This window comes from Selaginella moellendorffii, unplaced genomic scaffold, assembly GCF_000143415.4.
Source record: "Selaginella moellendorffii unplaced genomic scaffold, v1.0 SELMOscaffold_7, whole genome shotgun sequence".
Classification (NCBI taxonomy): domain Eukaryota; kingdom Viridiplantae; phylum Streptophyta; class Lycopodiopsida; order Selaginellales; family Selaginellaceae; genus Selaginella; species Selaginella moellendorffii.
Genome location: NW_003314268.1, coordinates 2,097,933 through 2,122,168, shown reverse-complemented (window position 1 = coordinate 2,122,168; position 24,236 = coordinate 2,097,933). Strand labels below are relative to the sequence as shown.

Below are 24,236 nucleotides of genomic sequence, written 5' to 3'. Positions count from 1 at the left end.
CTCTACCATTGAAAATGAGGTACTTTAGTAGGAAAGAAAAAGGGCTAATGATGTTACGCAATTAGGAGAATATATGCTGTGTTAAGCCCTTTTTAGGGTCCTAATAGAGCTCTCTCTGTTTCTTTTTAGCAGCGCTGCCTCGGCGATTGGATTGGGAATTCCATCGATTTTCTGATGAGAGCGTCCAATCCGCTCCATGACGAGGCGAGGCGGCACCAGCAGCAGCAGCAGCAGCAGCAACAGCAGCGAATGGATCTCACTGACATCGATGAGCCGATGAAGAATCAAGTGGATGTAGTGGAGGTGAGCAATGCAGCTGTTCTCTCTTTCCTTGGTTCTTATTTTGTTCCTCTGATCTCTTCTCCCTCTCTTCTCATCTCTGGATGAACACTAATTGATCAGAAAGAAGGATGGAGGAAGCTGCTAGCGTTTTTGGGGCCGGGGTTTTTGGTTTGCATCGCTTACATTGATCCTGGAAATTGTGAGCTTGGTTCCTTCGTTCTTTCCTTTCTCTTACTCCTTTTTTCTTCGTTTCCTGACAACGTTGCAGTCGAGAGCGATCTCCAATCCGGCGCGGAATATCAGTATGAGGTAGGCATTGCTAAATCTTGTTTCTTGAGTTATGTGACCTGAAATCCTTGCAGCTGCTCTGGATTATCTTGGTGGCTTCCGTTTCGGCTTTGATCATCCAGTCCCTGGCCGCGAATTTGGGTGTGGTCACTGGTAAAATACACAAAGTCTTGCTCAAGCACGCAAAGTGACTATTTCTTTATATTTCACCTTCCAGGGAAGCATCTCGCCGAGCACTGTAGGACCGAATATCCCAAGGTTGTGTCGATTTTGCTGTGGATATTGGCCGAAGTTGCCGTCATATCAGCTGATATTCCCGAAGGTTCGTTTAGGCATTTTGTCTGCGTTGCAAAGTCAATGTTTGTTCCCTTCGTTTTTTCTGCCAGTTATAGGCACGGCATTTGCGCTTAACATTCTGTTTAGTGTACCTATTTGGATCGGCGTCCTGTTAACTGGACTCAGCACACTTCTCCTCCTGGCTTTGCAACAGTATGGAGTGAGTATTTTCAATTTGCGCGGCTTCTCTCCCGGTGATTTTGTTTAACAGCTTTTCGATTCTAGGTGCGCAAGCTGGAGCTTATTATCGCTGCACTGGTGATGATAATGACTGGATGTTTTTTTGCCGAGCTTGGTTACGCGAAACCAAATGCTGCACTAGTTTTGAAAGGGCTCTTTGTGCCTCAACTTAAAGGCGACGGTGCCACTGGGCTGGCTATTTCTCTCTTGGGGGCTATGATTATGCCACACAACCTGTTTCTTCACTCGGCATTGGTTCTGACTCGAAGAATTCCTCGCTCTGATAAGGGAATCAAGGTAATTCAAAGTCTTCAAAGCTTCTAGCATGAACTTTCGTTTTTCTCATGTAGCAAGGATGCAAGTACTATATGTTTGAGAGTGGATTCGCACTTTTCTTCGCCTTTCTAATCAACGTATGTGTTATTGCTGTTAGCGGCTCGGTGTGTTCGCAACCAGACTTATCAGCCGAGAATAGAGCAAACTGTAATGACTTGGATCTAAACCGGGCCTCATTCCTCCTGCAGGTGCGTACTTCTTCATGGTCATTTGGAACTTTCTAAGTTTTTCTTCTTCTTTTTTTTCTTTTTAACGGCAGAATGTGTTGGGACGTTGGAGTAAGATCCTCTTCGGCGTTGCATTGCTTGCCTCCGGGCAAAGCTCAACGATTACAGGCACATATGCCGGCCAGTACGTGATGCAGGGATTTTTAAACTTGAGGTTTAAACCTTGGATTCGAAACTTACTAACCCGAGCGGTAGCAATTGTTCCAAGTCTAATTGTTGCGCTTATTGGTGGTTCTAGCGCTGCTGGACAACTAATCATCATTGTCTCTGTGAGTGCTCGTCTTCTCAAGTTTTCGATGCTTCTAACTGACATTCTGGTTTTCTAGATGGTTTTATCTTTTGTTCTTCCCTTTGTTCTTATTCCGCTGCTGAAATTCACTAGTAGCAAAGTGAAAATGGGACCTTATGCTAACTCTTGGCCGGTAAGTGGAAGAAGTGAGAACTGTATTCGCACTTTACGAGCATCAAACTGTGTTACAGGTGATGTGCACAACATGGTTAATTGGTGGTGCTGTTATGTCTATCAACGTGTACTATCTTACCTCCTTGTTTGTGAAGTGGCTCCTCAAGAGCTCCCTGGCAATGGTAGCCCAAGTGATGATTGGTATCCTCGTTTTTGGGATGATCCTTGTTTACTTGATTGCCGTGGGGTACTTGGCATTTAGAGTGGACAGGGAGATTACTTATCTGATTGTTTCCGACGAGCCAAGTAACATGGACCCGATTAACTTGGAAGAACTGGGCCACGGCCCATCGAGTGAGCTTCAACCGTTACCTCGGAAAGATATTATAGAGCTCCAGCTGCCGCGGGATGTATAGAGCGATGAGAACGAAAAAGCGAAGTTTGTAATGAACTGGAAAATCAATAGCGACAAGAGCCTTCTCAATTCCAAGTCTGTATGAGGAGAGGGAGTACACACACTATTTATGCTGCTTTGAAGGATCCAGGAAGAACACTATGGTTTTGTTCTTGCTGGATCCTAGCTCGAAACAAAATTGTCTACTTGTCTAGAGCACTCATGATGAGGATCCTGGCAGCAAACGAAGAAAAGAGGGTGATTTTGAGATTGAAACTCTTGTTTCCATGAGACTTACCAGTTGCTAGTGGAGTGTTGCTGGGGCAATGGATGTTGTGATTCAGCTGTGGGTTGCGACAGCCTCTCTGCGATCTCCCTCACAACTGCATCGGAAACATATAAAACCACGAGAAAATTTCATCTCTCTTCTTACTTGATCTCAGTGACTTCTTTGTCAATGTAGATGATGGAGCTGCTGGCGTTTGAGATCCAATTAGCTTCTCAGATGGACTCATGCTGGGATCCAAGAACGATCTATCGAAGACTCAACTTTAACTAAGTTTGGGAAGAGAAACACCTGAAATTTAAATGGTCTGGCCAGCCGCCGCCGCCGCCACCAGTATCCGGCCGGCCGCCATATTTCGTCCTCATGCACATGTTGTACGGCAGATTGACATTGTGTACGGCAGATCTTACAAAATCAAACAATGCTTGAGACAAACGTATGGACTTTGCTGCCCAGTTTTATAATCGACCAGATTTTCTTAGCCGCCGGATGGCGAAACTTGAACAAGACACCTTTCTTGCCAACCGTGCCATCCAAATGCATGGCAAATGCGGGCGCATCGACCGCGCGAAGAGGATCTTTGACAGTCTCACTCATCCAAACGTGTTCTCGTTGAACATTATGATTTCAGCATATGCCCAGAGCGGGTATGTTGCTCAAGCAAAGGCTCTGTTCGACTCTTTTAAGTTTCCTGACACGGTAACTTGGAATGCGATGTTAACAGCTCTGGTACAGGAGGGCCATTACGAAGAAGCAAAAGAATTGTTTGACAGGATTCCTAATAGAAACCAAGTTTCTTGGAATGCCATGCTTACTGCATATGCCCAGCTTGGTAATGTAAACGAGCTTGAATCGTTCTTTCAAAAGTTGCCAAATCCAAACGTTGTGACATGGACAGTGATGGTCCAAGGCTATGCAAGATGTGGCCGTGTAGATCGTGCTAAATGGGTTTTCGATGGAATGCCTATAAAAAATGTGGTAGCATGGACTGCTTTGCTTTCCGCATATACCCAGAACTGGCATATAGAGGACGCAAAGATAGTCTTTGATAGTATGCCAGTTCGGACTCTAGTTTCCTGGAACGCAATGCTATCCTCGTACGCAACTTCTGGCCATGCTTTTGAGAGCGAGAACCTGTTCCAAAACATGCCTCTACACGATCTTGTTTCATGGACTTGTATGCTCCAATTGCACTGCTCAAAGGGGGACATGGATCGAGCAGTGGCATTTTTTGATCAAATTCCCGCGTTTGATATCATCTCCTCTAATGTAATGCTGACAGCACTCACGACGAGCAAAGACCAGTTTCAGAAAGCAATGGGTCTCTTCTCGAAAATGGAGCTGAGAGACGCAAACTCGTGGGCTGCAATCCTCACGCTCTACACCAGGTCGGGAGAGTTAAGCAAAGGGATGAGGTATTTCTATGAGAAAATGCCTGAACACAGCGTTAAGTCTTGGAACACCCTGTTGCAGGCAAATGCCGCAGCTGGAAACTTAGAGGAAGTCAACAAACTCTTTTGGAAAATGCCTTTTTGGTCATTGGCATCATTTTGTAGCATAATAGTAGCAAACTCCTGCTGTGGAAGATTGGACAATTCTCGAGAAGTGTTTACATCTATGCCCGAAAGGGACCTGGTTGCGTGGAATGTTATGCTCGAGTCATATGCCACTAATGGGCATCTCGAGCTTGCCAAGAACTTGTTTGATTCAATGCCAGAATGGGATGTAGCGTCGTGGAGTAGTTTAATGGGGGCCTTCATACACACTGGAAATCTCACTGGAGCGAGTGAAATCTTCAAAGATCTTCCTCAAAGAAGTGCCCTCTTTTGGAATGCGCTGCTAGTTGCATTTGCCCGCAGTGGGGATCTGGAAGATGCCAAGAAGATCTTCGATCGCTCGCCCTCTAGAGATCTCGCGGCCTGGAACACAATGGCCGCGGGATTCAGCCAATTTGGTCGTGGCGGTGACGCGCTGGAGAGCTTCCATTCGATGCTACTGGAAGGGATGCGCGCGGACGAGATATCGGTGCTCCACGCGCTCATCGGATGCAATCACCTGGGCCTCGTCGAGAATGCGGGGCGGATCTTCGCTTCCATGGCGGCGGACCATCGGCTGGCTCCCTGGATCGAGCATTACAGCGTCATGGCGGAAGCTCTCGGTCGCTCCTGCGAGGCTGGAGCTGCGAGAGAGCTCGTGGATTCGATGCCCTATTTTCCGGATAAGAAGACGCTGGGAGGACTGGAGACGAGCAAATTAAATCCGACCGTCTCTAAGCTCGCATGCTTCTTGAATGAGTCGTGATCCAACGGCTCATGTAGTTCCTTGCTAGGGCTCTAGAGGGATTTGTGCTGGAAGAGCTCTAGGTTGGATAGATCTGTGGCAGCAGACTTTAGATCCAGAATCATGGCGTCGGGCCTAACGGCCACGGAGCTCTCCACAGTCGGCGGCATCGCGACAGTGTCGCTGCTCCATTCTTTCATCCCCACGCACTGGCTGCCCTTCTCGATCGTCGGGCGCGCCCAGAAGTGGACGATTTCGCGAACGCTGCTCGTCAGTAAGTAGAAATTTCTCGATCCGAGCGTATTGAATTCGTTTCTCGATCGCAGCGGCGCTGGGAGCAGTGTGTCACGTAATCTCCACCGGGCTCCTGGGTTTCACAGCGATTACCATGGCCAACACCATCGCCGGCGAGGAGACTGTCCACACGCTGGCGTCGTTCCTCCTGATCTTCCTGGGCGCTGGCTACGTGATCCTCTTCCTGCTCGGTAAGGGCGGCCACAATCACTCACACAATCACTCCATGGAGAAAATGGCGGTGGCGGGATTGATCCTGGTCCCAACGCTGTCGCCGTGCGCCACGACCCTGCCGGTGTTCCTAGCAGTGGGCAATGCGTCGCGGGGATTCATCGTCCTCGCCATGGCCGTGCTCCTCTTCAGCACTCTGGCCGTGATGCTCACACTCGTCGCCCTCTCCTTCTATGGCGCCAGTCAGTTCAAATTCCACTGGTTTGAGCGCTACGACAAGGCGCTCGTCGGCGCCGTGCTGTGCCTGGTGGGGATTCTCACCTATTTCTTCCACGATCACGATCATCACGTCAGCCACCAGCATTCCTCGATCGAAGGCACCGTCGCGGCTTTCGACCGCCTCCAGAGGAAAATTCTCAATTAGGGTTCTTCCGGACCGCTTCCCAGCCGTCCGTTTTGTAATTTAATCCAGCGGCTCACATCGCGTTGAGCCATGGCATACTTCAAGTGCGCTCTCGCAACAAAACCCTATTCCATTTGCGCGCAGGGGGACGTCGTGCTGCTGCCATCGATCGTCTCGACACGGCATCGCGCCCGGCTGCTGAGGTCCAGGCGTGAGTTCCCGGTGCTGCGGGGGCGGCGCATTTGCGGGATTTCGGGCATGGACGCTGCTGGATCTAGTACAGTGGAGCCGAGCCAAGGAAGTAAGTAGTGATCTAGGCGTAATGCGCAGTGCCGATGCGTTAGTTTGGCTTGATCCTGGGCAGAATGGGGGAAAACGATAACAATCGAGCCGGAGGGCAAGCATCTCGTCACGGTAGTTTGGTTGCATGGTCTTGGGGATACTGGCCACGGGTAAATTCATAGCTCTCTCGTTTCGTGGAAGTTTTAAAGCTCCATTTCTGTGCAGCTGGGCTTCCATTCTGAAGACACTTTCTCTAAACAATGTGAGCTCTAGAAACTCTTTCTTGCAAGCTGATTTTGCGCTGCAGATCAGATGGATCGTCCCGACCGCGCCTGTCCGGCCCGTAACCATTAATAATGGATATCCATGCACCGCATGTAAGAATGATCGTCCTTTAGTGTTTCTATATCGCTGAAGATCGTTTCATTTTTCTGGTCTCTCAGGGTTTGATGTGGGATCGCTCTCGGACGAAGGACCAGATGATATTCTTGGCCTAGATTCTTCTGCTGCATATGTTGCTAGCTTTCTTTCCAAGGAGCCCGCTGATGGTAAGGCTTCAGCATCTCAAATGGTTAACAGCCGTCAGAACTTTGCAGTGAAGGTTGCGGTCGGCGGGTTTAGCATGGGCGGCGCAACATCTTTGTACACTGCTGCTCATTCGGTTCTTGGGAAATACACGGATGGAAAGGCATTTACTAGAAAGATAGACGCAGTCATGTCTCTCAGTGGATGGCTTCCTGCAGGCAAGTAAGTTTTTTTCACTCTCACAAGGCCAGTTTATGAGTTGTATAACATGTGCTGCTAGGTTGTTGCCAAAGCAAGTTGCTGAAACTCCAGACTGCTTGAAATTGGCCGCGGAGCTTCCAATTTTCATGGCTCATGGGAAAAGTAAGAAGTTTGGAGTTGGACCTTTTTCCTGGGCTTATGAGGTACTGCAGATGACTTCATCGTCTATCACAACTTCGGCGAAATGTCGGCGCGGGCACTGAAGGAGTGCGGGTTCAAGAACGTCACGTTCAAGTCTTACAGAGGGTAAGGCGCTTTTGTTGTTTCTTTTAGTCCAGGAGTTTGATCGATCCCTCTGCATTACGTCAGGCTTGATCACTCGACGACACCAGAGGAGCTAGACGACCTTTGCGAGTGGATTAAACAAGAGCTCAGTGTCCCTGAAAAAGTATAGCAACGGGACGTAGTTGTTGAGAGGTGGCCATGACCAGTTTCGCAACTAACTCGCCTATGGACATGTTTCTGTAGTCGTGCGACGCATAATCGTGACTGCACGACCGTAAAAGAGATGGCCACCATTTTCTATTATCTGCTTGCCTTGTCTTGGAATATATGTGCTTGAGTTTGTGCAGTAGTGTCATATGCCTGGGTTTGAGGGTGCAGTGCTGCTCCTCTTCTCGGTTTGCCTCTGTCTCTTTCTTCTGTTTATGAAGTCCTCGCTTGATTCGAAGCTGTTCTGGTGATTGTTGATTGACGTTTCCTGGAAACTATCACACAAGGAGGAGGGGCTAAGCATGGCCACCCTTAGTCTGTGTTTCATCATTTTGCAGCTTCTGTCTGTGGCTTTAGCAGCGGAGCCCAGCGCGTTCCAGAGAGTTGAGGTACTTTTCTTTCAATTCTAGTTTTCTCAAGTTGATGCTTGAGTGATCTACTTGTTTACAGGATCCTTACAAATGGATTAAGCTCCATGGATGGTTGATGTGGGGATCGTTTGGATTGTTGATACCGCTCGGTACTTTGGTGGTTCGTTTCTCTCGCTGTGCTCGTCACAGCCGAGAAGCTGCCAGTGACAAAATCGCGATTGTCTTCTACGCTCATTTGATTATCCAGGTTTGTTTCGCATCTCTTTAATTAGTGCGTCACGAAAATGTAGTTTGTATCGTTTTGTAGTCCATCGCGCTTCTTGTCTCGGCCGGTGGTGCTGTCTTGTCGTTCCGGAAATTTTCCAACCAGTTCATGCACACTCATCAGAGACTTGGCTTGGCACTGTGGGCTGTGGCTTGGGTACAGCCATTTATCGGGATTATCCGTCCCCGGACGTAAGCTTGATCCACGTCTACTCTCCGTGATTTATCTGTTTTGCTTAACAGTGGTCAGACTGCTCGACCGGTGTGGTTCGTTCTTCATTGGCTACTGGGAACCACCACCATCATCCTGGGCTTTTACAACGTGTACAACGGTTTGAGAATCTACGAGATGATAACTCAGAAGAGCCAGAGAATTCTCAACATCCTTTTTTCGATCCAGATTGCCGTAATGGCCGTCGTCTACCTCTTGCAAGACAAGTGGAACTACGTCAAGGAACAGAGCAGCAGCGGCTTCACGAAGGCCGCCATCGCTCCTCCAATGGTACGGCAGTACTCAGTTTCGTCTCATAGGAAGTACTACACGGCAGCATAGCAACAAACAAAGTAAACGTGAATCGAGGTCTCTAAATTTTCCCTCTTATGGCCATTTGGCTTGATCTGGTGTGCTAGCTGACTCCTTGTCCGCCACAGATCTCTCGAGTTGATGAATCGAAATTCTGGACTTTCTGGTAAATCTTTTGCTTGGAAGATCAAAACAAAACGAAAGAGGCAAGCAAAGATATTTACGTGCTCTCACGAGCCTGTTTCTTTGCCTTGTCGGCAGTCTCTTCGGCGGATTGCTTCGCTTCCTCGCTCTTCCCGGCCAGAGTTTCTTTCATCCGGCGGAAAGGCTCCTTGGCACCCTCGATCGTCTCCTGCAACTTCTCCTTGACGGCCTGCGTCGTCTCGCTCAGCTTGTGCTTCATACTCTCGGCCGTCCCCTCGGTAGTCTCCTTCGCCTTGGATCCCATCTCGCTAGCTTTCTCCTTGGCCTGTTCAGCTTTCACCTTAGCAGTCTCCTTCACCTCCCCAGTCCGCTCGGCAGCTTCTCCTGTCTTGCTCTTGATGCGCTCCTTGGCTTCCTCGCTCTTCTCCTTGGCAGACTCCTTCACTTCCGTGGCCTTCTGCGAGCCCGAACTCACCGTTTCCTTGGCCTTGCTCGTGGCCTTGTCCGTGGCTTCGCCGACCTTGGACTTGGTAGCCTCGGCTTTGGCCTTGGCATCCTCGGCTGCTTTGCTAGCGGCGGACTTTGCCTCCTCCTTCTTCGCCTTGGCCTCCTCACTAACCTCGTCGGTTTTTTGCTTCATTCCCTGCTTTGCTTCCTCGGCCTTTTGCTCGGCATCGTTAACCTTGGTCTGTGCCTCGCTTGCGTATCCTCGCGTGTGGTAAGACTGGCTGGGATCCTGTTGGTTGCAGAGGCGATCGATCAATAAGGACCTACATTGCTCTATGATCTGGAGGAGAAAACCAAAGAAAAGCTTACTTCTTCCGGAGGAACTGCGTAGACTCTCCTTGCTCGGGGGATGTTCGACGAGGCAACGTAGGAAGATCGCCTTTGAGTGGCGGGAGTGGCGAGCTTGACGCCGGAGCGCACGAATCCACCCAGCTTCCACATTCTGTGACGGCTGCCGCTGCTCAAAACCGGACAAGATCCTGACGAAGGCAAAAAAAGCGGTGAGCGAAACACAGCGGCGACAACCACCATACCACGAGAAGAGAGAGAGAGAGATCAAGCTAAACGAGGGTCTGAGAGTGCCTGATATTTGTAACCGATTGTTTGAGAGCCCGCAAGCATGCAAAGGCTGTCCACGTGGCGGATGCCCGGCGTGACAAGTTGCGAGCGAGAGCTTGCCCCACGCGTCGAAGAAACTGCTCTCTCTCAGAACGGACTTTCCGTTTCCAGCTCGGGTGGTAAAGGTGCTACGATCTCTAAACGCTGCAAGCGAAAAAATATATATCAGATTTTGAGATCTGTGGTCAACTATATGAACTTAAACCATCTTGTTTCTACCTGGTTCGTCACAGGGTGATGGAACGTGAGCCGATGAGCATGCAAGTGATAACCACAGTCTCCAGGCAATGGATTTTCTGGTCTTTCATAGCCTCTGTTAGAAAACATGAGTGAGATTGGCAAGAGCAACGAGCCAAGGAGCTGATACCCGTCCTCTGCGACACTCGCTCGTTCCAGGGTGCTCACAACCTGCATTGAAGGTTGTCCACCGCGCACGTAAAGAGGATCGCCTGCATTTTGAGATTCCAATCCGTTAGCGACAGCATCAGTAAAGGAGATTTTTTCGTAACTTACCGACCAAAGGGTGGCCGATGCTTGCCAAATGAATCCGTATCTGGTGAGCACGTCCAGAGAATATCTCTACCTGCGAATGAAGACTCACTGAGACAAAGCGCAGAATGGATATAATCACCTCCACAACTGTGCTGTTTTCTTCCGTGTTCCGCTTCAGTGTTGTCACCTTGCTGTGAGAAGGTTTCCCTGCTTGCATCGGTAAATGAAGATCTGTTTCTTAGTTTCATACCTTTGGCAACGGCCATGTAAAGTCCTCCTCTAACTCCAGGATAATGAGCTCTCCCTATAGCTTGGTCAATAGAAATCTACACGGGAAAAAGAGGAATAAGTAATAGTTTCCTTCTTTTACTACTACTATCACCTTATCATCTTGGACAATACCGCAGACCAGAGCCCTGTACACCTTCGACAACATCTCAAACCTGTCTTCATGAAAGGTCGGTTGTCATTTGCAATATTGAAATGGTTGAATGAAGCTAGCTTACCTTCTATACCTGAACGCAAAGTGCCGGAAGCTAGCTTCGTTCCTAGGACACATCTGGCCTGATCGGACTTAGCGCATAGCAAAACTCCTGAGAAATGCAGGTATTTAAAATACACAAATGTTTTAGTTAGAGAAGTACCACACACATACACACCTGATGTTCCCCTTCCGAGCCGATGAACAGGTGTTGGATGATTTCTTTCTACTTGGTCTGTCACTCGCCACTGCAACTGCGACAGCACAGTTCTTTGCTGAAAGAGACCACCCGGTAGAACTTGCAAGCCCGATGGTTTATTAATCGCAAGCTACCATTTTGAAGCACTCAGATCCAGATCAATGAGAAAACAAAATACCACATTCCTACCAGATGCTCGTCTTCGTACAGTATTTCAAGCATGAATGGTGCGCTTGGTTCTTCCCAAGGGAACCTGTGGTACACCAGCGACGCGTTGTTCCTAAAAGGGAGATCGGAGAAGGAAACTATAAGAAAACCGGAGCTATGAAACTTCTACCTGATCAAGGCGTCCGGGGAAGTGACGACTTCTCCATTGATTTCAATCTACAACAAAATTCTAAGAAACAAACGAGTGGAATCCAATACTACTCGTGAAAGTTACCTGTCCTTTGAGAATTCTTCTCAGCCAACTGCAAGCCAAGAGCTCAACAACTCCAAATTACAAAAGAACATTCTGAGTTTTACCCTTCTCTAGAAGCGGAGCTCTGGTATCTCGACGCGTAGTACTCCAAAACGCTTTCACCTGTGTTGTAAATGGGAACAAATGCGATTTACTCTGCTAGCTTACCTTGCTGAGACGATGGAAGCCTGGAGATCTCGGCGTATCGTACGCCATCGTTCATCTCCGGCCATGGCACTCCAAACATAGCTCTCTCTCAAGAACCCTAACACCTCTAGACTCAAGAACGTATTTTAGTGTTACAGACGCTTGGAGATGTACAAAGAAAGAGCAACGCGTTGAGCTTGCCCAGTAAAAAGTTTGACGCGCCCTCTATTTGTCTACTCTTCTCATCTTATGTGCGTTCTACCAAGCGACCACATCCCACTGTCCCGGACAGCATTCTAGAACAAAGAACGGAAAAATTAGAGAGAACCATAACCATTGGTAGCTTCACACCTGAGATTTTGGTGATGGAAACACGTTCCAAAATCGTAGCGTTTCATCTCCGGCACCTGTGACGATTGTCTGGAATAGCAAGCAGATTGTCAGGACAGAAAAAAGAAGACTCTTCAAGGGAGAGAGCTTACTTGACCATCAGGAGACATGGAAAGGTATAAAACTCTGTATGTGTGTCCCGTGAGTGTTGTCAGCTAAAAGAGCAAGAACAGATGTCATCCCTCTTCGTGTGAGGCAAGTGACACTTACTTTTGTCATGGTCGGATATCTCCACACAATAATCTGGTTCTGAGAGTAGCCATGGGTGCTCACGAGCTCGTTCACGTTCTTCGACCACATGAGATTGCAGACCTTGTTTCCTTCGGCTTAGTAGACGCTCAAGAATTTCAGCAACTGTACCTGTCCACCCGTGTCTACACAATTGATGTGCGAGTTCGTCGACGTGTTCCAGAATCTTATGCATCGGTCGGCTGTTCCACCACCAGAGGTTAAAAGCCCGTGTTGATGTGGTGACCACGCGATAGCCTTCACTGCGGCTGTGTGCTCGCTAAACTTGCAAACGGGCTGTGTTGACAATTGGTTCCAGACAAAAAGCTACCATGGAAACCAAGAAAACATTAGCTAAAGATCGGATGAAGCTCAAAATACCTGATTGTCGTTGCCACCGGAAGCTAGTTCTCTGTCGTCGAAGGACCATTTCAAGCCACAGACCTGCAGTCGATACGTAAGACAGAATACAACAAGAAGAACATCACAGAGCTTGCCTCAGATTTGTGACCACAAAGCTTGCTCGTATAATCCTCAGGCACTCTGACATCATGGTTGAGAATGTTGCGGTCCCTGCTTCCGGAAGATAGAGTCACCGAGTTCCATGCCAGAGTTCCAACTCGTGTCCGGTGTCCCTCCATAGTTCGCACTTTTTTACAGCGTATTGCATCCCAAATCTGGAAGAGGAGATAATAAAAGAATGTGCGATCATATTACATTTACCTGTACTTCTCCCGCATTGCTTCCAACCGCGAGATAAGTTCCACGGTGAGTCCACGCAACTGAGCACACAGCGTCATCATGTCCCAAGTCGCACAGTTTCGTGACCTGCAAGAACAGGAAAGCTTCGGTTACTTGGATCGTGCAAAGAAACAACAAAATGTAACACTAATCGACCTTGCTAGTCGAAGCACTCCACAGATAAACACAGTTCCCGAGTCCCACAGCCAAAACGTTATGTGCGGACCAATCCACCAGGTTCAAGTAGAAATCATCTTGCAAGGCTGGCGCATCCAAAACCTGCCACCAACAAAGTGATGGTAAAGAGTTGGAACGAAGCAAAGCTTCATGAGAGAGGTACCTTGAACGGGACTCTGGAAACTTTTCTTTGAAGCTTGACGGGACTGGACGAAGCTCCAGTCGTCCCAAAGTCCAGAGCACCAGGAGAGAGTGACTCCGATTTGTGGCATGGAGCCCCGGCAGCCCGGCTATCGCTCTTGAATCTCAGCAAGTTCCTGCTGGGACTGAGAGGAGACTTAGTCGAGTCCCTCACGCCCGCACTGACCAAGCTGTTCTTGTCGGGAGTTCCAGGGGAGAGGGGCCCTGCATCGCCTCCTAGAAGCTCAGAGCGCAAGAGCATTGAATACACTGCCACCCCTTCTTCCTTGGAGGCATCACTTCCCAGAGATGGCGAATTATCTAACAGAGCAAACCCGGCAAGGTTAGAGCTGGACCTGCTTGGAATGAAACGGTCACTATAGCTCATTCGCGTCGGCGAGGGCGTCGATCCTCCTCCTCCTCCTCCTGCTACAGCCGGATTAAGCACCGAGACCGCCCTGGAAATTTCTACTCGCAGCCTCTCCGCGGCCATGCCCGCCGGAAGATTGAGCCTCGTTCGCGATCTCGACCTATCCGGCTGCACTGCGGCATTCTCGACGCTCTCCATGGCCGCGCGAATCAATCAACCCCTAGATAGCTACCGGGAACGCTCGCGACGATGGTTCTTTCCTCCCGTTATTGCCTGGCATCCATCGGAGAGAGGATCAATCACCTAGAGGAAGGATCGGCGTGAATGGGAGACGCGATCGATGGCACAAGAGGGAGGCCCCTGGCGCCCTCGCGCGGTCTCCTCTCCAGCCTTTGCAGCATTGCTCCCCTAATTCCAGGGGTAGCAACGCCAGCGTGGCGGGAATGTTTGACGTGGCACATCCACATCAGCGAATTTCGTAACGTTGTATTCTTTGCTGGCACATCCCAACGGTAAAAATCGTTTCTAGGGCAAAACGCTTTTTCGTTTATAACATGGCAGGATATTCTCTGAAAGATGCTCCGCCAAGCACATGCCTACGAGCTATATTACCGACACACTACTGGAAGCAAAAAACAAAGCTATGAAAAGGGATGAAAGAGCTTCTACAACTTGTATTGATATTTGGGTGAGATTGTTAGAGATGGCATTGCATCTTCCCTCGCTGGATCAAACACAGATCCTTTCAGCGCGGGCTCACGGCGAATTTCATACCGCTTTGGCAGTGGAATCCATTGCCCACGCCGCACGCGAAGTAGTGAGCCTTCTTCTGCTTCAACGTGAACTTGTAACCCGGCGTTCCCTTGCTGGGATCCGCCAGGAGAACAGCGCCGCTGAAGTCGCAGTTCCGGTAGTGGGCTTGATCCTTCATGAGAAACACGTTGTGGGGCGCCGCGGCCTTGCCGGCCCTTCCACCGCCGTAGGAGAAAACTGACAAGTTGTACAACGATTGAATGATCGTGTCAGAGAAGAGCTTCGGGAGAGCTTATAAAGAACTTGATCCAGATCTCAACGGGATCTAGCGAGAAGTACTCACCCAGTGTGTCGCCAATACGGAATGGCCCAGCGCCGGCAGCCCAAGAGGCATAGTTGGTCCCCAATGACCACTGGTTGCGTCCTCCCACCATCACCGATTTGGCGCTACACACATTGGCCACTGCGGCCAGGAGCAAGGCGATCGCGAAGCCAGAGACGAGGAATCGCGCCATGGGATCTTAGCTTCTAGCTTGGCTCGGAGAGAGAGGAGCAAAGATCTAGGTGGGGGCTGTGATACACAACAACAGAGTGTTGGAATTTACTTATATAGTCCCAAGACCCACGACTAGAAATATATTTTTCTTCAAACGGGGTCAAACATTGTGGCCGAAAGATAGCATAAACCTCTGCTGCGCTTGGCAAATACTTTCTTTCTTTCCTGATCACTTCTCTTCTGTCGACATTTATGCGATTTCTTCGAGTCGCGCCGCAATAATGATAGTTGGTTGATGACTTTGCCTTAAGCCACTTTAGACGGCGAAGATTGAAGGTTCTAATTTGACGGTGGAAGACGCTCGCGGTGGAATTTAATGGCCGATGGGATGACGGCACATGCCGTCAGCGAACAGAATATGTTGTATACAGCTGCTATACTAAGCTAAAAGTCACTAAAAAAACTTAGCTCATCAAAATGGTCCGACTCATATCTCTTGGATTAACCCTTCACCGGCTACTTGTGATGCCTCCCTCCTTGATCAAACATGGAAACCATGTGAAGATACTATGCTTGGAGGAGAGGACAAAAATCGAGCAACATTCAATGTTCAACAATCACTAAATGGGGAGAGATGGCTTGTTAAATTGCAAGAGCAATACCTTCCATGGATATCTAATCGAGGGATTTAATCACTACCTCCAAACTGCTTGAGGCAGGACGTTTCTTGAGAATTCTACTTCCAGACATCCATAACAATTCCATTCTCCCAAGATCAAGGAAGGAAGATTTGAGATGGAATAGATTTTTCAGATTAACGGAGCATCACTTGCAAACTTGCAAATCTCTTGGCTCTTTGAAATAGCTAAAACTTACAACCAGATCATCATCCACATTCGCTATGGCCAAGCAGAGTTCTCCCATAGAAGCTGGATCATTAACCTTTTCAGAGATGAGCTCCATGCAAAGACATACCTTTAACACTTAAACTTGTGGAGACCTCAATGTAAGATAGACCACAACGATGGCTGGATTGTCTATATTTTCCAACCTTTCAAAAATCCTTGATCACCTTATTGTTAAGGTTTTGGGGTAAGTGTTGAGTTTGGGCAAGGTGACTTTCCAAATTCAGAAGTCTACAATTATGATTAATAGTAATATATTAAATTCATAGATCCTTATATTACTTATAAAACAAAAAAAAGGTGATATTTAGTTATTGACGGATCTTAGACAATCTTCATAGATGTTTGTATTGCTAAATATTGTGTCAATTTAGGATAATATTTAATTACTAATAGATCTTAGATGAAAGAACATAATGGATAAAGAAGTTACAGATGAATGCATTTAATTGTAAGTTATAAATTTTTCTTTTCCAATTTGTGATTTTACCTTGTCTATTCAACCACCACTACTTTGGCTTTAATTAAGTTCCTTTGTTAAGGTTCTCACTTATAGTACTAACTCTTATTTAGTCTTGGTTTTACCTACTCACTACACGAGCAATAGAGTGTTAATTATCCATCCACAAATTCCCAAATTTTTTCGTAATCCCCCTCCCTAGGTTAAATTGAACTTAAAGTTCAATTACACTCCCCACAAGCATAAGTAGTTATGCACACTAAACCTCTAAGTTCCTAACCTCTTTTAGTACAATAAAGTTTGATTATAAGACTCTTTAAATCTCAAGTCTTAAATGCATCATGCATCACTTGCTTCGGGACTCCAAAGGGAAATATTATGGCCTAACAGCCCCGTATGAATGCTTTTACTCCCCCACTTCTATCCCAAAGGGAAGGTTTAAACCTTTAATAAGGGTGAGGACCATAATACTCATGTAAAACATTATTCCATGTGAGCCAGGAACACTATAATTGGTTTCTCTTTTGAGGGTGGAAATTACTTTTAAGCACTTCTTTGGATGGCCTTTTTAACACTACCTAAGTCCATGCTCACTCCCACCCAAAGCCCTTAACTTTTAATTTCAACTTCAAGTCAATTTAAAAGCACTATTTAAGAATTCTTTCAAGATTAATTCCTAAACTTCACTAGCTGTACTATACTTTTGGAACCCCTTTCAACCCCCCCCCCCTCCCCCCCCCCCCTCTAGATACAATCACTTTGGGCTTTCACCCCATAACTTGTATTATTATTCAGGCTTGGTTTCAAACTCAATCTTGGATCAAACCTCAAACTCAGTCTCGAATTCGATCTTGGTCTCTGTCTTAAACTTGATCTAGGATCTTGGACTCAGTCTCAAACTCGGTCTTAGACTTGGTCTTAAACTCAGTCTCAGAGTTAATCTCGGATTCAATCTTAGACTTAGTCTCATCCAATGAATTCTTTATCATTTCGGTCATTGTTGCGAATGTGACTTCAGATATCAAAAGCTACCTATCAGCTAATCTTTACGAACACTCTTCTTTACTGCTATGACGGCAAGAGGTCAGTATTGCTGGATCCTTTATCAATCCTTCTTGTGCTAGTGGAGTTAATTGGGCATTTTGAGTGTACTTAAATCAGATGAATATAAAGAAAGAATTCCTATATACTATTAGTTAAGTATACTTAGTCCAGTAAAGAGTTCTTGTCTTGTTATGTCTTGCACTGGCTAATGACAAGAACCCTCATGTATTAAGATTAATCCCTCAATATTGCTAGATGATAATTTATTGTGTCTATCAAACACTTTCACTATCATACCTTTTGTATTAGTCTCATTCCAGTCCTAAATACTATTTATGGAAAGTGTCTAAATTTACTCATTGGCATATCTATGGAATGTGGAGATTGTCTTGAACACAAATGTCTAAATTCGCAATCTAAAGACATTCCATATTTAGTAAATGTTGAGCTTGTCCTAAAAACTAATTCCTGGTACTAAAGAAGGCTTGGGGTGAAAGCCCAAAGCATGTGTTCCTCACAAGGGGGGCTGTGAGGGGTTCCAAATGTATAGTAGGGATATTGGGCAAGTCAGGCATAATTGACTAATCTGAGGCATAATCTAGTTTTTGCTTGCGTGTTTGTTTTTATTTTGCATTTGGCTTGAATCTAAACTTAAGTTCTATACCATGCTAGTTAGAGGAGTATCTATATCCTCGCATTAAGCCATTGGTATGCTAAAATAGCTATAGACTCTATTTGGCTTTGTTTTACATGTTGGTCCTGTCAGGAATCCCCCAATTCTTGCCACATTCTTAACTCTCGCCAGATTCCTGACCTGCAAACCACATTCCTGACTCTCGAGACACTTCCCTATTCCTGACTCTCGAGACACTTCCCGATTCCTGAGTCTCGAGCCACATTCCTGATGATGATGTGGCACCTCCTCGACCTCAGCTATATTTAGGCCGTCCTCGATTCAAGAGTGGTGGAGCTTCATCAACCTATAGTATATATAGGTTAGCCTTGTTCCATTTCTCCACAATCTGAATCAACACCAGTCTAAGGCCTCTTCTTTGTTTTCACTAGCTTTTTCTCTTTGTCTTTAGCATTTTCCAGTCTTGATCTTGTTGGGGGTCTTGACAGTTTGATTCAGATTGTGGTTTTTGCTTTTCTTTTAGCTCGCTTTGATTGTTTGATTACCTTTGCCTTTTTTTCCCCCTTTTTTCTTTCTTCTTGCCAATGGAGTCTCCAAGCCATCCTGATTTCTTTGCTGAAGTCCTTGCAAAAATCCAGTCTGAGAATACCGAGCTGAAGGCGACCCTTCTTCGCATGCAGCAGGAGCTTGCTTCACTTTCTGCTCAAGGATCCAGCAAAGTTCCTGAACCGAAGGTGAGCTTCCCGGCGAAATTTTCAAGCAAGCGTTTGGAGCTTCGCGGATTCCTGAACCAGATGGAGTTGATCTTCGCACTTCAACATCGACGGTACCCTACTCCCGAGTCTCAAATCGGTGTGATTGGGACATTGCTCGAAGGTGCAGCTTTGTCATGGTTTTCTCCTCTTTTGGAGAAGAGCATGAAAGGGGTCGTGGTTCCAGAACTGATGGATCTTCAATTGTTCAAAGAGAAGCTCGAAGCATGTATTGGCGAGATGGATCGGGTTCGGGCTGCTACCACAAAGATGAGACGTCTCTCTCAGGGTTCTCGTCCTGCCTCGATCTACGCTGCAGAGTTCCAACTCCTTGCTTTGGACACTCAGTGGGATGAGCGGGCCCTAATTGACCAATTTCGTTTCGGCCTCAACAACGGTGTCAAGGATTTGTTGCTCACCATGGAGGATCCCAAGGACCTGTCGGATGCCATCAACAAAGCTGTTCGATGTGACAATCGTCTCTTCGAACGTCGTCAGGAAAGTCGCCGCGCCGCTATTTTTCCGTCCCAGACTCAGGAATCCCAGCTTGAGTCTTCGGGGCATACTCCTAAACCTACTGCTCCGGTTCTGATGGATATTTCTGGTACTCCCCGACTCATTAGAGGGAAGTTGAGTCCTGCTGAGAAGCAACGTCGAATATCTCATAATCTTTGCCTCTATTGTGCTGATCCTAATCACAAAGCAGCTGTATGTCCCAAGAAGCCTCCTCGACTGCTCGAGTTCACTCAGCCTCAAAGTCCACCTCTATTGCAGTCGGGAAACGACCCTGTCCAAACAGAGTAGGAGCTGTCTGTTTGGACTCCCCGAATAAAAATCACTTTTCTTCTTTATCAAGCTCCTCACCACCTTTCATCAAAGCCACCACCAATTCCCGCAACTTCCGCGTCCCATATCTCCTTTCTTTCACCGGACAATTAGGACTCAAGGCTCTGGCATTACTGGACTCAGGTGCAACTTCCTGCTTCATGGACACGGACTTTGTTGCCCGACATCACGTTCCTCTTTCTCCTACCATATGGGATTTGAGGGTTGAAGGCATCGGCGGGCATTTTGTGTCTCCATCTTCTGGACTTAGGGAAACGTTGCCCGTTCGAGTACACATCGGGTCCACCGTCACTGATATCGCCTTCAACATCATCAACAGCAAGTCCTCCTCTGTGGTGCTCGGTCTTCCTTGGTTCCAACTACATCAGCCTCAAATCTGTTGGAAGGAATTACAGCTCATCTCTCCCACGGCTTCCCCTACTGTTCATCGAGTCCGAATCAGGAAAAGTTCCCTAAACTCAAATCGGGGTTCTGTTCCTGACTCTATAAAGTTTTCACCCTCTTCTTTTTCCTCTCTTCCATCTTACACTGGACCGTATCCTCGTCTCATCATTCCATTTAGTCGTACGCCTCCTCCTATCTCCACAATCACTATGAAAGAACTCCTTCATGAAGAACCTCTTTTTCTTTTTGCTTTGCATGTTTTTCCTGTCAGTCTTCTTGAGAAGTATCATGATTTTGGGGATGTGTTTGACAAGAAAAAAGCTAGTGTACTGCCTGTTCATCAGCCTTATGATTGTCCCATTGATTTACAGGAAGGAGCGTCACCTCCGTGGGGGCCTATCTACGGGTTATCCCCGTCCGAGCTTAAGGCCCTCAAAGAGTACGTGGATGAGAACTATGAGACACAAAATCCCTAGGCCCCAAAGTGGAGCCGGAAAGGGTGCCACGTGGTAGTGGCTGAAGCGAGAGCCAAACGAGTGTAACACGTTTAGACCAAAAGCTCCGACTTGAAAAGTCAAGAGCGGGAGTGGAACTCCCAAAGAAGTGCTCGAGGAACGAGCACGAAGCGAGCAAAAAGCGAGGCTCCAAAAAGGGACCCAAAAGGACCAACACATGACATGTGGAGGAGTCCGAGATGGAGTCCGAAGTGGAGTCCGAGATAGACCCGAGTTGGAGTCCGAAGTGGAGTCCGAGATGGACCTGAGATGGAGTCCGAGGTGGACCCGAGATGGACCCGAAATGGAGTCCGAGATAGAGTCCGAGGTGGACCCGAGATGGACCCGAAATGGAGTCCAAGATGGAGTCCGAGATGGACCCGAAATGGAGTCCGAGATGGACCCAAGATGGACCCGAGATGGAGTCCGAGATGGAGTCCGAGATGGAGTCCGAGATGGAGTCCGAAGTCGAGACCGAGACCGGGACTGAGACCGAGACCGAGACCGAGACCGAGATCGGGACCGAGAACGAGACCGAGGCCGAGGCCGAGACCGAGCCCGAGCCCGAGTCTGAGTCCGAGTCCGAGTCCGAGTCTGAGTCCGAGTCCGAGTCCGAGTTCGAGTTTGAGAGGGTGAAAGCCCAAAGCGTTCGTCTCCCAGACCCTGGGGGGTTTGGTGAGCTCCAAAAGTATAGTAGGGGGAGGACTGCTGTGGAGCCAGTTTGGCCAGGAAAGGCCAGTTTGGCCCAAGAAGGCCGGACCCAGTGTTGGGTGTTGAGCTGACCACTGGGAAGTCCAAGACTAGAGTGAACATGGACCGACAAGCGGGGTAGCTTGGTGAAGTGTTCAAGAGCCGGCTCTAGTTCCCCCGGGAGATCGACTGGCCGATGCTCCCAGTCCAAGTGTGGGTGGCACTACCTACTTGGATACCAGGCGTGGCTCAATGGAACCTCGCTCTAAGCCCATGGCTAGAGCACCTAAAGGCGAAAGGCGGGGAGAGTACCCAGGTGGCTCGCGTAAGGCCACGGTGTTCCGAAATGTTGTCCCAAAGGCCTAGACTGTGGAAAGGAAGAGGAGCAGTCCTCTGGGGTAGTGACCAAGGACACAGTCATGTGGTGAGGAAGTCCCAGAGGACCATGGGATTTAGGGGTCGGGCCTGTGGGCCTCGATCCAGTGGCAGTGTTGGCAAACACGGCCAGGGGCAGAAAGGGACTTGGTAGGAACTGACAAAGGGACTTTGGGGAAGGCAATTCCCCAGGTCTGTTGGCATCCTAAGGATGCTAAGGAGTGGATCTAGGATGACCACTCGTGGACAGATGGCCCAGTCTTGGAGAGACGGGATTGTGATGCAAGTAGTATTGGACCACTAGTGCAGCAAAGGTGAATGGGCATGGCCTTAGCGTAACGGGCCAAGATGTCAGTGGTACCTTTGGGTGTCGGTCTTGGGACCGGACACGAGGAGCACTTGGACCAGATGCAAGTGGTGAGTGGCATGGATGCCATTCTTGGGGCTAGCAAGTCCCAAGTCCTGAATTGGACTGATGGAGGTTGTGAATGAGACTCCTCCAAGTGGTCGGAGGTGTGGTTAAGTGACTAAAGTAGAATGGAAAAATTAGTCTCTTACAATTTGGTATCGGAGCCGTTCCTTAGTCTGACTTTTATTGGTGCTCAAGTATATCACCACTAGTGTTGGCATCGGAAGGCCCGAGGAGTGGGCCTATCCTCGAGGAGTAGAAAGTCGGGAAGACATGGCTCTCCATTACAGTTCATGTGTGAACTTGTAGACGAGGTGGTGGATAGAAAAGGGCCAATAATGGAACGACTTTGGGATCTTGGGAACAGTGCAAGGTTTCCCTCATTGAGTTGAGGATGTGATCCAGATGAGCGTTTGACTTAGCAAACTGGCTAATGTAGTTGTGGTAAACAACTACAGTTGGGATCACGGGAAAGATAAAGACTCCAATGCAATAAAGGAGTCACAAAATTATCCTCATATAGTTGAGGTTGGTGCTCATGAATGTGAGACCAAAGGTAATGACCGTGGAAGGTCAAATACGGAAGAGGACTCAAGTCTTTGAAATGGTAGCCGGGGCTACCTTTAATAAATGCTGGAACAACCCAAAGGGTTGGGGGGTGTACTTAAAGATGAGTGGTATTCTCATCACATGGACAAGTAGTCCTAAGGGGCAAAAGTTGCCCCCAGAGAACAAAATCAAGTGTCGGAGTAACACTTGTGAAAATAGTCCTTTTGAGTAGGACAGGAATGCAAGAAGTGTATTCCAGTGAGCTAATGCCTCACAAGTAGGACCTTACGGGTCTGTGGATTAACCAAGTCCAAAACTGCTGGATGACTCAAGTAGAGTCAAGGGATGGTCCTAAAAGGACTGATGAAAGCATTTGGACTAAGGTGTGTTGTACCCCACAAAGGATGGGGGGGGGGGGATCATAGGATCCAAGGATGAGAACAGAGGGTATCTCATCGATGGCAAAATATGCCATGCTAAAGTTATGGGAAAAGTGTTCCCAGAAGAAAACAACTTTGACATAAAGTTGTGTGTGACCTCTATGGGGCAGTGCTAACGGATGGTTGGCATGAGAAAGAGCGGTGTTGGTCTTGGCAAAGACTTAGACACGAAAGGGAAATGTCATAGAGGTAGGCTCGTGGAGCCGATGGTGTGGAGACACCAAATGTGCCAAGGTGTGATACCTTGAGGCTATGTTGGTGGGTTCATGAGAACCCCTTGCCAAAGGAATCCCAATGGAAATGGGAATGGCATAGCCTAAGCTGCAGAGCATGCAGTTGGAGTGTGGTGACCCAGATAATGATGGAGGTGTGAAAGCACCAAGCAATGAGTTGTAGGACTTGACAACTATGAGGCAACTAAGCAAGAGGTGCAAAATAACTGGTTAAACGGGTAGAAGGTAGCTACCCAAGATTTCTTCATAGCATAAGGAAGTTGGATATACCCTTACGGGGGATAAGTTGCTTGTGTTGCGATATAATAAGTCAATGTCATAAAAGGAAATACTCATTGTCAAGAAAGCCATCATTGGGACACCCGGACACTCTAGAACACAAGAAGGTGGTGGTTGATGTCGCGAGGGCAATGGATAAAGCCCAAGGGACTAAGTCCCTAGCGAATGATGGATAGAAGGTGCTATCCAAATGTCCAAGGTTGTGGAGACAGGAGAGGTGTCTACCCGAGTTGGACAAAGCCAAAAATGGAATTTTGGCAAGGCTAGTGATGGGCATGTAAAGGCCCATAAGCAACAATGTAATCCCAATGTGTGGGATTATAAGGTGAGCATACCCGGATTGAGGAACCACTCCCTAGGCTATTGGGTAGGTTCATCCCCAAGAATACTTGCTAAAGCGTGATAGAAAGTGCAAAGCTATCCTCCTGGTCTGGAGGAGAATGACCAAAGGAAAGGTGCGAAGCCAAAAAGCAAGAAGTAAGGGGATAGAACCGAACCATAGGAATCAAAGGGCATAACCAAGGTTGGTTATGCCAGTTGGGAGTGGAGAATCAAGTGGGGGCTCGAGGGTGTTGCCGCTACCAACCGTGATGCCATGGAGAGTCTAAAATATGGAATTGTCCATGTTAGACTATGTGGCATTTTGAAGGCTTGCAAAAAGGGAGGCCTTAGCAAGCTGAGGGACAGAGTTCCTTCAAGGTTCCCAAAGACGATTCTAGGTAGCTTAGTACTTAGAAAGGCCAAGTGTAAATGGTTCATGGAACGCGTGAAATCAGAGTGGCGCAGCAGAAGCGTGGTCTTGAAGCTTGCCATGAGGCAAG

At 47.8% G+C, this 24,236-nt stretch overlaps 9 protein-coding genes across 10 annotated transcripts; 5 read left to right on the top strand and 4 right to left on the bottom strand.

Annotated features, from left to right (window-relative positions):
• Positions 1-85: 85 nt before the first annotated feature.
• LOC9633708 (metal transporter Nramp6) lies at positions 86-2,665 on the top strand. Its single transcript, XM_002966585.2, has 11 exons — positions 86-303; positions 403-481; positions 551-591; positions 645-723; positions 788-892; positions 957-1,066; positions 1,132-1,383; positions 1,437-1,610; positions 1,682-1,918; positions 1,976-2,071; positions 2,130-2,665. Exons 1-11 carry the CDS (start codon positions 175-177, stop codon positions 2,466-2,468), a joined length of 1,641 nt encoding a protein of 546 aa, XP_002966631.2. The 5' UTR covers positions 86-174; the 3' UTR covers positions 2,469-2,665.
• A 556-nt stretch (positions 2,666-3,221) lies between these two features.
• On the top strand, positions 3,222-5,033 carry LOC112345205 (pentatricopeptide repeat-containing protein At4g02750-like). The gene has a single exon (XM_024671522.1). It carries the CDS (start codon positions 3,222-3,224, stop codon positions 5,031-5,033), a length of 1,812 nt encoding a protein of 603 aa, XP_024527290.1.
• Positions 5,034-5,044: 11 nt separating this feature from the next.
• LOC9633706 lies at positions 5,045-5,978 on the top strand. The gene is made up of 2 exons (XM_002966583.2): positions 5,045-5,286; positions 5,339-5,978. The coding sequence occupies exons 1-2, from the start codon at positions 5,136-5,138 to the stop codon at positions 5,899-5,901; spliced, it is 714 nt and encodes a 237-aa protein (XP_002966629.2). The 5' UTR covers positions 5,045-5,135; the 3' UTR covers positions 5,902-5,978.
• On the top strand, positions 5,940-7,513 carry LOC9633705 (acyl-protein thioesterase 1). Its single transcript, XM_002966582.2, has 9 exons — positions 5,940-6,181; positions 6,245-6,332; positions 6,388-6,424; positions 6,470-6,539; positions 6,606-6,710; positions 6,759-6,909; positions 6,968-7,050; positions 7,101-7,194; positions 7,258-7,513. Exons 1-9 carry the CDS (start codon positions 5,971-5,973, stop codon positions 7,340-7,342), a joined length of 924 nt encoding a protein of 307 aa, XP_002966628.2. The 5' UTR covers positions 5,940-5,970; the 3' UTR covers positions 7,343-7,513.
• A 57-nt stretch (positions 7,514-7,570) lies between these two features.
• On the top strand, positions 7,571-8,735 carry LOC9652397 (cytochrome b561 domain-containing protein At2g30890). 2 transcript variants are annotated; one of them, XM_024671290.1, is made up of 5 exons: positions 7,571-7,769; positions 7,831-7,998; positions 8,059-8,207; positions 8,259-8,595; positions 8,667-8,735. In XM_024671290.1, exons 1-4 carry the CDS (start codon positions 7,683-7,685, stop codon positions 8,566-8,568), a joined length of 714 nt encoding a protein of 237 aa, XP_024527058.1. In that variant the 5' UTR covers positions 7,571-7,682; the 3' UTR covers positions 8,569-8,595; positions 8,667-8,735. The 2 variants fall into 2 exon arrangements, with proteins under 2 accessions (XP_024527058.1, XP_002966627.2); XM_002966581.2 differs by lacking the exon at positions 8,667-8,735 and having other exon boundaries at positions 8,259-8,622.
• LOC112345137 (late embryogenesis abundant protein, group 3-like) lies at positions 8,691-9,899 on the bottom strand. Its single transcript, XM_024671289.1, has 3 exons — positions 9,772-9,899; positions 9,499-9,668; positions 8,691-9,418 (listed from the first exon to the last, which is right to left on the bottom strand). Exons 2-3 carry the CDS (start codon positions 9,628-9,630, stop codon positions 8,759-8,761), a joined length of 792 nt encoding a protein of 263 aa, XP_024527057.1. The 5' UTR covers positions 9,631-9,668; positions 9,772-9,899; the 3' UTR covers positions 8,691-8,758.
• Positions 9,745-11,719, bottom strand: LOC9652396 (RNA pseudouridine synthase 5). Its single transcript, XM_024671287.1, has 14 exons — positions 11,608-11,719; positions 11,505-11,562; positions 11,422-11,449; positions 11,317-11,363; positions 11,169-11,259; positions 10,959-11,109; positions 10,806-10,892; positions 10,682-10,746; positions 10,550-10,625; positions 10,439-10,506; positions 10,321-10,390; positions 10,175-10,256; positions 10,027-10,120; positions 9,745-9,951 (listed from the first exon to the last, which is right to left on the bottom strand). Exons 1-14 carry the CDS (start codon positions 11,684-11,686, stop codon positions 9,895-9,897), a joined length of 1,053 nt encoding a protein of 350 aa, XP_024527055.1. The 5' UTR covers positions 11,687-11,719; the 3' UTR covers positions 9,745-9,894.
• On the bottom strand, positions 11,717-14,084 carry LOC9652395 (protein FIZZY-RELATED 1). Its single transcript, XM_024671285.1, has 10 exons — positions 13,286-14,084; positions 13,102-13,224; positions 12,928-13,032; positions 12,702-12,881; positions 12,586-12,648; positions 12,337-12,531; positions 12,187-12,288; positions 12,069-12,131; positions 11,938-12,006; positions 11,717-11,882 (listed from the first exon to the last, which is right to left on the bottom strand). The coding sequence occupies exons 1-10, from the start codon at positions 13,868-13,870 to the stop codon at positions 11,829-11,831; spliced, it is 1,539 nt and encodes a 512-aa protein (XP_024527053.1). The 5' UTR covers positions 13,871-14,084; the 3' UTR covers positions 11,717-11,828.
• Positions 14,085-14,318: 234 nt separating this feature from the next.
• LOC9633704 (blue copper protein) lies at positions 14,319-15,092 on the bottom strand. Its single transcript, XM_002966226.2, has 2 exons — positions 14,769-15,092; positions 14,319-14,662 (listed from the first exon to the last, which is right to left on the bottom strand). The coding sequence occupies exons 1-2, from the start codon at positions 14,938-14,940 to the stop codon at positions 14,418-14,420; spliced, it is 417 nt and encodes a 138-aa protein (XP_002966272.1). The 5' UTR covers positions 14,941-15,092; the 3' UTR covers positions 14,319-14,417.
• Positions 15,093-24,236: the final 9,144 nt, after the last annotated feature.

Excerpts from the sequence above, each read along its gene's own strand:
- LOC9652395 (XM_024671285.1), bottom strand. The coding sequence starts at position 13,870 with ATGGAGAGCGTCGAGAATGCCGCAGTGCAGCCGGATAGGTCGAGATCG. Across the intron at positions 12,532-12,585 it reads CCGGTGGCAACGACAATCAG|CTTTTTGTCTGGAACCAATT; the intron begins GTATTTTGAGCT and ends TTTCCATGGTAG. Across the intron at positions 12,289-12,336 it reads GTGTAGACACGGGTGGACAG|GTCTGCAATCTCATGTGGTC; the intron begins GTACAGTTGCTG and ends GAAGGAAACAAG.
- LOC9652397 (XM_024671290.1), top strand. The coding sequence starts at position 7,683 with ATGGCCACCCTTAGTCTGTGTTTCATCATTTTGCAGCTTCTGTCTGTG. Across the intron at positions 7,770-7,830 it reads GCGCGTTCCAGAGAGTTGAG|GATCCTTACAAATGGATTAA; the intron begins GTACTTTTCTTT and ends ACTTGTTTACAG. Across the intron at positions 7,999-8,058 it reads ACGCTCATTTGATTATCCAG|TCCATCGCGCTTCTTGTCTC; the intron begins GTTTGTTTCGCA and ends ATCGTTTTGTAG.
- LOC9633704 (XM_002966226.2), bottom strand. The coding sequence starts at position 14,940 with ATGGCGCGATTCCTCGTCTCTGGCTTCGCGATCGCCTTGCTCCTGGCC. Across the intron at positions 14,663-14,768 it reads CCGTATTGGCGACACACTGG|TTTTCTCCTACGGCGGTGGA; the intron begins GTGAGTACTTCT and ends ACAACTTGTCAG.
- LOC9633708 (XM_002966585.2), top strand. The coding sequence starts at position 175 with ATGAGAGCGTCCAATCCGCTCCATGACGAGGCGAGGCGGCACCAGCAG. Across the intron at positions 592-644 it reads GCGCGGAATATCAGTATGAG|CTGCTCTGGATTATCTTGGT; the intron begins GTAGGCATTGCT and ends AAATCCTTGCAG. Across the intron at positions 1,611-1,681 it reads GGGCCTCATTCCTCCTGCAG|AATGTGTTGGGACGTTGGAG; the intron begins GTGCGTACTTCT and ends TTTTAACGGCAG.
- LOC9633706 (XM_002966583.2), top strand. The coding sequence starts at position 5,136 with ATGGCGTCGGGCCTAACGGCCACGGAGCTCTCCACAGTCGGCGGCATC. Across the intron at positions 5,287-5,338 it reads TTCGCGAACGCTGCTCGTCA|CGGCGCTGGGAGCAGTGTGT; the intron begins GTAAGTAGAAAT and ends TCTCGATCGCAG.
- LOC112345205 (XM_024671522.1), top strand. The coding sequence starts at position 3,222 with ATGGCGAAACTTGAACAAGACACCTTTCTTGCCAACCGTGCCATCCAA.
- LOC112345137 (XM_024671289.1), bottom strand. The coding sequence starts at position 9,630 with ATGTGGAAGCTGGGTGGATTCGTGCGCTCCGGCGTCAAGCTCGCCACT. Across the intron at positions 9,419-9,498 it reads ACGCAGTTCCTCCGGAAGAA|GATCCCAGCCAGTCTTACCA; the intron begins GTAAGCTTTTCT and ends TGCAACCAACAG.
- LOC9652396 (XM_024671287.1), bottom strand. The coding sequence starts at position 11,686 with ATGTTTGGAGTGCCATGGCCGGAGATGAACGATGGCGTACGATACGCC. Across the intron at positions 10,507-10,549 it reads TTACATGGCCGTTGCCAAAG|GGAAACCTTCTCACAGCAAG; the intron begins GTATGAAACTAA and ends CGATGCAAGCAG. Across the intron at positions 10,121-10,174 it reads GCGAGTGTCGCAGAGGACGG|AGGCTATGAAAGACCAGAAA; the intron begins GTATCAGCTCCT and ends GTTTTCTAACAG.
- LOC9633705 (XM_002966582.2), top strand. The coding sequence starts at position 5,971 with ATGGCATACTTCAAGTGCGCTCTCGCAACAAAACCCTATTCCATTTGC. Across the intron at positions 6,711-6,758 it reads TTCCAAGGAGCCCGCTGATG|TGAAGGTTGCGGTCGGCGGG; the intron begins GTAAGGCTTCAG and ends AGAACTTTGCAG. Across the intron at positions 6,910-6,967 it reads GGATGGCTTCCTGCAGGCAA|GTTGTTGCCAAAGCAAGTTG; the intron begins GTAAGTTTTTTT and ends ATGTGCTGCTAG.